The sequence below is a fragment of the Nestor notabilis genome, unplaced genomic scaffold (genome assembly GCF_000696875.1).
Source record: "Nestor notabilis isolate BGI_N333 unplaced genomic scaffold, ASM69687v1 scaffold10610, whole genome shotgun sequence".
In the NCBI taxonomy this organism is placed as follows: domain Eukaryota; kingdom Metazoa; phylum Chordata; class Aves; order Psittaciformes; family Psittacidae; genus Nestor; species Nestor notabilis.
The window spans coordinates 9,119-18,673 of NW_009909719.1; the positions used below are offsets into that span (position 1 = coordinate 9,119).

The following is a 9,555-nucleotide window of genomic DNA, read 5'->3' on the forward strand; positions in this document are numbered from 1 at the left end:
GTGGCGCTGGAGATTTTTCTAGTCTTTGTCAGTCCTGATGAGAAGGGATTTATAAGCCTGAAATCTTGTCTGCTTTCGTTAAAGCAGCCTATGTGGTTGGATAGAAGATACTACCACTTTCCTCACACTTTCCTTCTATTACAAGTTCATAAATCTTTTTTACAGGAAAGTCCCTATTTGCTAGGTAGAAATGTATCACTTCTTTTTTTTCCTCACTTTATGTAAGACAGTATAGATTCATAGTTTTTGCAAGATTATTTAAAAATTGAAGAATTTTTCTGCAAATTATATAAATTATATACAATTCTATCTAACACTTTAATATTTATTTAAACCCACTTTACAGTATCCTTAGGATCAAGCTTTTAATTTATGTAAAACTTGTGCAAGCGTGTGTTTGTATTAATGATGTAATGGAAAACTAATTTTCATTTAGTTTTTAAGGACTTTTCAGAAAATCAAGAGGAATTAACATGAGGGTCTTGTTTCCTCTAAAAAAATACAGTGTGTGATCTCTCATAGTACTTTGCAATGAGTTTGGTGTTGTGAAGTACAGCAGCACATCACGTTTTTGGAAGAAATGTACAGTGGGTGAAATATGGCCCTTACTGGTAGTGCTGTGCAAAAGCTGGCTGTAAAACAGTGCAGGGTTGGCTGAACATCAGTGACAACAAATATTCTGGCACTAGCACAGGACGGCTGAAGGCACTCAGACGTAGTACAGAGGAAAGCATGCTGTCATTGCTTTGGAAAAGATCAAACTTCCCCCTTGGTCAGTAAGTTGCAGATGGCAGCATATGTGTTAGCAGGTGGGGAAGCTGCTTACTCCTTTTGGCTCTTACTCCTCATCCGCTTGGATAGTGCTGTGCTGCCTGGTGTCCATCCTATATCCTAGTTTGAACATTAGTTGAAACAAAGCCCTTCACTTACACAAGGGATAAGGATGAAGAGTCTCTTCATGTCTTGTTTTCTCTCTGCATCTTTGCTGAGCGCTGGTCAGGTTTGTTCCTAAAGATTTGTCATTAAATTACAAATCTCGAACAGCTGGGAAGACAGCAATTTCTTTCAGCAATCAAAAAATCACATCTCATCAAGAAACCAAATGGAAAGGCATTGAAGGAGTCCTTAGAAACAAAACCTAATTCTGAAGAAGCAGAGACCAGCTGGTGTTGGGATCTACAACCTGATATTCTTCTACCATCCACCCCTTCTGTGCCACTGTTGTCTGCTTTAAATGAAAGATTAACTTTTGAAAGCTATTTCTTTGCCAAATCTGGGCATATTCCTGTAGTTTTTAGGGCTTTTTAGGGTTTGTATCTCCTTTACACTTTCCACCTGTAATCAAAACCCTCTTTTGTTCTCTTTCCTGCACAAAGCAAACCTGGAAAAGCACCTCAGCTTCTGCTTTGCAACTACCTTGGACTTGTATCAGAAACACGTATGTGTCCAAACCAAAACTTAATTTGGAAAGGATCTTTGATTTACGGTGTCCCGTGGAAAGGCATCTTCCTTTAAGATGTCCGAAATCTGTGAGGCAGTAAAAGCTAATTAAAAACAAAATTTCTGAACAGTTTAAGCAGTGAAGGTACATAAATGAAAGCCTCCTGAATGGTTAGCTCTCCTCAAGGCTTCTGAAGAGAAGAGCAGTCTTCTGCTCCTGCCTTTACTACTGTCCTGCTGGGCATCCCTGGGGAAACTGGTGCACAAACAAGTGCTTTTCCTACATGTAAAATGGTGATAATGACACTCACCTTTGTAAAAAGCTTTAAAAACTGGGGATGAAAAGCATTATAGAAGAAGTATTATTATCGTTGCTCCTAGCAACTAGCAGCCTGCTTCCTGACAGCTGCAAGAGCAATTCTCAAGTGACAAAAATCCCAGCCCTAATTTCCTTTTCACCATTTTCATTTGTGAATCTCTAGCTTTCACCTCTTCTTCCGCTAGTAAGTGCCAGTTCTGTACTTCTGTGAGGCAGTCTGGGAGGGTCATTCTGCTTCCTGCTGCTGGAAGGAAAGGAAGGCTGTAAGGATCCTAGACTGGTTTTTTGATCCTGTGCTGCTCCGAAGATGTTCTTGCCCTGCCGTAACAGATCATAAACTGTTTCTAATGTAGTCTAAATGTCTACCAGTAACTAAACAGTAAATTGAAGGACAGAACTATAAGCAGCGAACAACGTTATGATTATTTTACTTCCACCAAAAATCAAAACCTGCTTTTGTGCAGGCTTACTTTATACAGCCTGTCATTCTCTTTTGAGAAGTGATGGGAGAAATGCTTGGCACACTGACTCTAAAAGCAAAAGCTTTTTAAAATTATGGAGTTCATTCCAAGCTTGATGAAGGTATATTAATATGTGTTATGACAGGAGCTGTGTCAAATTCCATGGTAAAATGAATAAAATCAGGATTATGCTCATATTGTAAGTCACAGGACTGCTCTGGAAATGTATTTCCTGCTAAAACAGTGCACAGCAGCAAGAGGAAAAAGACAGTGATTTGTGAGAAGACATTGTCACTTCTTCAGCTTTTACTGGTGATCTGGAATTTGCTAAAACATATTCTGATGAATTTTTCTGAAGTGGGCGAATGGTGTTACAGAGTGCTTTGCTTTGAATGAGAATGATGTGGGACAGGGACTAAAAGGAAAGAAGCAAATATTCCTGGATTTTCTTTGCTGCATGGTGCTCTGTGACAGCCAGTGGACTGATTCTACAGAGGCACTCACTTTCCCTGCAGAAATAATGTCAACATGATTTCTTTGGAATGCAAGAGCAGTGATATTCACAACACTCCCTTCTGCGTTTCTATTTCTGTGAGATTTTAATGAAGATGCAAAATCCCAAATTTGGAAGCCATTTTTAAGTGAAGTTCAAGCCAGATCCCTCCTACTTTGAATTATGAACTGAAACTGAACCAAAGAGTAAAATATAACTTCTAACAAAAATATCAGATTGGTTTATGTTCTTTGGTTTGCACATAGTTGAAAATGTACTCTAGTATGTTTTTTTCTCTTAAATGGGTATCTATCTGAGCAGAAGTGGTACCTAAGGGTTTCTGTTTGTTAATCTTACAAAGTCAGGAGTTTTTTAATATATGCATGTGTATACATTCCCTTGTACTTATAGACAGTCATATGCATACAGGTAACATTCATGTTATGATCTTGAAAAATTCTTCTAGATTACCTCTCTCCCATTCATCTTCCCATAGCAGAGGCAAAAATATTTAACTTCCACATCCTCCTTTTTTTTCTGGGTTTTGTTTTTTTTTTTTTCTTTCTGGAACTGCCCAAGTTCATCCACAAATTCAATTAGAAAACATAGCATGTAAAAATACTCCAGTATGCAATGACCCAAATACTTATATGTTCTATCTGTCTACTTAGCACAAGCAAGGAGTGAAGTGTGAATGTGACTTCAAAATACAACTTTCAGTGTATGTTAGACCATTAGACATTGAAATGCCTTTGGTAGAGCAGAAGGCATTAATGCCTGTTGTCACCAATGCATAAGAAAAGGCACTGCAGGCTCATCTATCCTGAAAAAAAACATTTTATGAAATGACTAAAAAATTTTGCCATCTTTGTGTATGGCAGTCATTGCACTTAATTGCTTAACCTGTCGTAATGAGGAGTCTCTTTCAGCATTTCACTGAAAGATGGAACCATCTGTAGGAGATTGTTTCCAGCACCATTTCTTATTGATAAGACTGTTTATCTGGATAAGCTTGTAACTCTGAGGATGTTAAAACAAAAAATCATTTAAAGTGAAAAGAAATATAAATTATGTAAATAGTAAAAAACAACACATTCATCATATATTCCTCCTTTTATTTTTCTTTTCCCCCTATGCCTTCAAGATGGAATGGATTTACTTCTTGGGGTTTTTTTTCTTGAAAAATTCACTTAGAATGTTTCAGTGTTCATTTTTGCTCCTTTTCACTATTTTTTTTCAGCTTATTTGCTCTTAACCCTGGGGAGAGCCCTCTCAAAATCAATTTAAGCGTATTTGGAATGATGACTAAATCCCGCAGTATTTCCTTAGGAATTAGTAAGTTTATCTTGGCCCCTAGCAGTCACAAGTGGTTTTTTTTTTGGCTGGTCATTTCTCTTCAGACCTTCAAAAGACACAAAAAAGAAATATGCATTCTTAAACCATCGAGCTATACACCGATGTCTTGTTACTACATCAAATCCATGTACATGGCTGCCACATGGCTGCAGATTATTTTGACTTTTTTGTGTCATGAAAGTTTTTTGTTTGCCATGTAGCTTTGCATACCTGACACACAGCTCAGAGTGAGCTGTGTCAGGTGCTTATTTGGAACCCCAGTCCCCCACACGCACACACATCTCCCCCCCCATATAGTAGTTCAGTGTCAGAAAACATGAAATACATCCTCGGGGAAGGCAGAAGAATATGGTAGAGGGATGAAATAAATAATAGCAAAGAGATATTTTAGACAAATAATATGAAAGTCAACATTGTAGAAAGTGAAACATTAGACAGGCATGTGTTCCTATGTCTGGGTGAAGTGACCTTATGTGTGGCCTCTTCATTATCTTTTTGGTAAGAGATGAGTGTCTCAGTAGTCATAGAATCAGAATCATAGTCCACATATATTGCTAATTTTTATCTTAATTTTATTTCTGAAAAGATCTGAAAAATAACTAATGTTGATGTTAAAAATGAAAATGCTATGGACAGTGTACATCCTATGTTTTTGACGTTTTTGAATCTTTTTCATACATTTGAGTTTTGTTTTGTTTTGTTCTTTTTTTTATATACATGTGGAGAAACCTTGCAACTTTTTAAGTTAGATACATGTAGTTCACGTAAATTCCTCTTATTCTGTGCTGTGGAAAAAAAATGTGCATTGCATAAAAACTGATCCAGAAAATGGATTTTAAACACATATATATACTTGAAGATTGTCATTAAGGCTTTAGAAAATATGCAAATGTGTGCAATTCGTTGAAGGAAGATAACATCAACATCTTTCATAAAATATTAGTTGGACTTTGTTTTTATTGCTTGGCTCACTTTGACTTAAAAAAAGCTATTAGTAACATGTCTGATTTGCCTAATTGCCTCAAAACCACAAAATAAGAGTAGAATACAAAAGCCGCCTTTTCATTATTGATGTTTGCTTAATTATTCCATTAAAAAAAATTTATAGTTTTCATATCTACAAGAATAAACCTTCATGGTTCCTTAAATCCCCAGGCATATATCTGTTAAATCCTCTCACTGGTTACTTCATATAAGAAGGTGTGTGGGAGAAAGCGTCACTATGAGAGTATATTATTATGCCATGTAATAATATACATTACAAGTCATTTATTTATAATCATTTTTTCAAAATAACTTTTCTTTTTTCTGCACTACATTCCCATTAAAGAGCACTCTCTCCGTATTGTTCTCGCACAGTACATTTCAACCACTATCCAATATAAGAAGATGCATTCAAAAAATTGAGTATTGCACAATATGCAGTTCCATTTGTTCAGAAAGATTGGACAGTGCCTTATAAAAAACAAAATACATGAGTAAGTAGTGTTTTTATAAATACTAGTTTATTTAATAAAAATACAAAAATATAAATATACATATATATAAAAATATCATGATGAATCAACACACAGACATTCTTTAGCTCAATAAATATGGCAGTAATGTTAATATTTTTAAAGTATATTTTTGAGAATAAGTTACAATGCAGGTGCACAAGGTCCCAGCTATTAGGAAAGGTAATGCAAAGCAATTAAAAAAAATAATTAAGTTTCCATCTCATTATTAAAGGCACAAAAAGCCTTTTCATTGTCTTTTCATTGTCAATAAAAACCTTTCATTAGAGGTTCCTAGGCAAAAAGGATGAATTATAGATTTTTTAAAATCTAAATCATTCATATTCATTCACGTTGACTTACTGATTAAGCAAACCCTTACTAAGACAACACCTATTTTTTTGTAAATTTTTTATTCCCAAGTGAGAGTAGGCCACTTTATCTAATGACATAGACATGAATTCCACTAACACTGACCAGGTCACAGATTACTTTTTTAGTCTCGGTCACTGTCCTCTCCACCATACATATCTGCTAGTTTTTTAAATCGAGGGCCCCAGTCACTGAGGTAATCATAGTCTTGGTTGCCCTCCGTAGTAAGTGATTCCAGGGAGCTGAGTGAATTTGCTATGGAATCATTTCCTTCATAGGCATATGTTGCTAGAGAATCATAAGGAGGGGCAGCTGGGTCTAAATCATTTTCTTTTAACCTTCTATGAATAAAATCTTGGACATCAATGTTTTCCCAAAGAGGCGCAGTCCGTCTTATCTGAAATATAGTTTCTGGGATAACATCTCTTCTCATCTTACTTTCTTCCCTCGCCTCTGGATTTCTCAGTGTGCCAATGTCAAAAGCCTGGGTGTCTTCTTCCCCACCTCCTTCATCGTTGTAGGTCACAATGTTGTCCCGAACATCATCCTTCGAGATGATCAAGGGTTCTTTCTTCCTCTGTCTCTTGAGAGCTGTAAACAAGACAACTAATACTGAAAGGAAACAAAAGATGATTGAAGAAATCAGAAGTTAGAAATTGAACAAATGAGAAAAATATTTTGCAATAACTGTTGAACTGGAAAAGTTTTAAGGCTGGGTTGGGATTTTACTGGGAAAAATAGGGATAAAAGCTATCTTCAAGTTGAAGGTAATAAGGAAAAATATGAATTATTTTATAGCAGTCAAAAACTTACGCTTTTTTAAAACTATGGGAGCAATTATTAAAGTATCTGTTTGAAATAAATATGCAATTAAGATGAAGTTGAAAAGCAGATGATGTCTTTAAAAATATCATCCTACTAGGGTTTGACTTTGATTTTAGTTTTGTGAAGTACCACCTTCCTGGCAGTCACTAAGGGTGATTTTATCAAGTGTAGTTGATTCTCCTTGTCAAAAGTAATTCACATTCTTGAAAGCTAGTAATTTAGGTATTCCTAAGCGTCCAAATCACTTTTGAAAATAGGATCTACTGGTCCTTCTGAAATATAAGAACCTGAAGACCTTCAGCTATCAATATTATTGACAAAACTATTTTTGGCTTCAGTGACTGCAAGAATTGAAATCCAGCCTTTGATACTAAAGATTTCTTTCTTAAAACATGATTCCTCCTAGTTTAAGAAATGTTAGTTGAATAACTCTTCCTTTTGGAGAGGTAAGGATTGACACAGAAGTGAACTTCTACAGAGGGAGATGAAATACTGAAGTTTAGGTTTGTAAATACATGCTGGTTCCTAAATGCTATTGATTTCAGTAGGAATTCAATGCTTAAATGCATTGAAAAATCTGTCCCTAATCCCACTAGCTGGGGTAATTGGAGAGGCCAACAAGATTCTCTGCAAATGAGACATAACAGTGGTTGCCAAACCACACATTACAGCAGTGCTGAGCACTTTTGGTGAGTCTTAGGAGGCAAAGTTTTTATTCTGATTGACGTGAGTACTGGCGAATAAAAGGGAAGATTGGACATGCTGTGGGTAGGGAGAGGGTATCTGAGATCTTTCACATGCCATGGCACAACCCTGTGAATGTAAAAGCTCATCTGTTTTGCTTGCAGGTTTTGTATCTGTTCAGGAGCCATCCTTTTCAAGTTTTCCTGATGCTAGACAAATAGATGCTAGACAAATAATGATGCTAGACAAACACTTATATATGTTGCCTCATATATAACAGTAGGCTAGATCACTGAAAGATGAAGAAGTGTCTTTCACAGCCGGGTACTTAAATATGTCTCTCCTACTTCAGGCATGTTGACACTAGTCTACTACTCTAACATACATCTTGTTGAACAATTAAATAAGGTGTCAAGAATCACACCAGCTGTAGACTAACAATTTTGTTTAGATGTTTTTCAGTCTTATGCTACTCTGGCTTCAGCTGTATCTGTAGGACTAAGTAGGGTCTCTGACCCTGGTTCTAAGAGACACAAAGTGGTCACACTTGTTTTGCACAAGGTATGGCACTGGTCCCTTAGCCTGTTCTCAGTCTCAAGTGCTATCATGGTCCTAAGGCACACTTCAATTTTTGTTTTCAGTTCAATATTTCTGTGCTAAAGCATTGCAGCCCATCAGAGTCATGTCTTCATAGTGAGTGAGTAAGGCTATGTGTTTCATGGTGGACATTTCATGGTCTATGTTGAGACATGAAAGACAGCTCTGAAGACGAGGAGCCTGCTGACATGGTGTTAAAAACTATGCAAGATGTAGAGCAAGATCTGGAAAAGTTTGAAACATAATTACCTGATGTAAATGGTGCCCTTCAAGTTCTGCTGCTCAGACTATGCCTGGGCAACATCCAGTATGGACAATCAGTTTGTCAGAGATAAGTAGCCTTCCTTCCCTATGCCCAGCAATACAGGTATAGCTCCTACATACTGCCTTCCTCTTACTAGCCTCTGTGGTCCTCTGAATATTTACCAGACCTAGCTTGAATCCAGTCTAAAAACTGAAAAAAAGAATTATATGAACTGACACATGTAATTTTGTCACTGCAGCCGTGGTAATCTCTGTTTGCTAGGGTAGGTGGAAAGGGAAGGAGGTTTTCCACAGGTTTTGACTGGAATGGATAATGGAACTTTTAAGGAGGCACTTCTCTTGTAAGCAAAACATGCAAGTTGCAAGTTTTATGTTCTTACACCAGGTTATGAGCTAGCATTTATTCTAGCTGCTTCATATATCACCTCATCTCTCCAAGCATACATCTAACTTCTGTGCTCACACTTTATTTAATCAGCTGCTCTTGCTACCACTTGCAAGCAATTGAAGATTTCTCTTCTATGCTTTTGAACTACTTCCTGAGTATAAAATTACAAATAATTAATGATTAAATAGCTAATATAATTGATAATTTTTTTAATCACCACTAAGAAATTTGTCACCCAGCTTCAGGAATTTGATTTTAAAGTCCTTTATCTAAATTAAGATCTGTTTATAACGTAAAACATTACTCAAATATGCATACTCTAAAACTGACCCTAGATTTCCAAATTTATTTCATCTAAATAGTCTAAATAAATCTTAATAGTCTCATTATTTTTGTACATTCTTCTGAATAGTAATGATGACAAACAGTCCATAGTAGCTCCCTCTCCCCTCTTCCAGCTTCTTTTCCATCTTAGGAAGCAGTTGAAAAACCACACATCAGATACAAAATATTGTTCTGCAGGGCCATGTGAACAAGAAGTTAAAGAATATCAGGGGTCTAGAAGTGACCAGACCTTTGCCTAGCCAATTAAACCTCTTGTCACAGTGCTTACCTAGCAGGATAATGATGCAGAGTAGAATGGCAACCAGTGCCCCTGTGCTGAGTCCAGCAGGGAGGAGCAAGGCCTCAGTGTTGCAGGACTGCATGTTCCCCCAGCTGTCGCAAGCACATACTCGAATGGTCAGCGTGCTAGTGCTGCTCTGGATTGGGTAGTCGTTATCAAATATTATGATTGGGAGGAGATAGGTACTCATCTTACTACGGCTGTATCCATTTCTTCTAGTCATAATTCCTCCCTT

At 36.7% G+C, this 9,555-nt stretch overlaps 1 protein-coding gene across 1 annotated transcript in view; it reads right to left on the minus strand.

Annotated features, from left to right (window-relative positions):
- Nucleotides 1–5,646: 5,646 nt before the first annotated feature.
- CDH9 (cadherin 9, type 2 (T1-cadherin)) overlaps nucleotides 5,647–9,555 on the minus strand; it is a gene marked incomplete at its 5' end in the record, with an annotated part of 43,748 nt that continues 39,839 nt past the window's right edge. Inside the window, 2 exons of the mRNA XM_010019842.1 lie at nucleotides 5,647–6,549; nucleotides 9,309–9,552. Of these exons, the coding sequence (XP_010018144.1) occupies nucleotides 6,062–6,549; nucleotides 9,309–9,552 (732 nt within the window). The remainder of the gene's footprint in view (nucleotides 6,550–9,308; nucleotides 9,553–9,555) is intronic.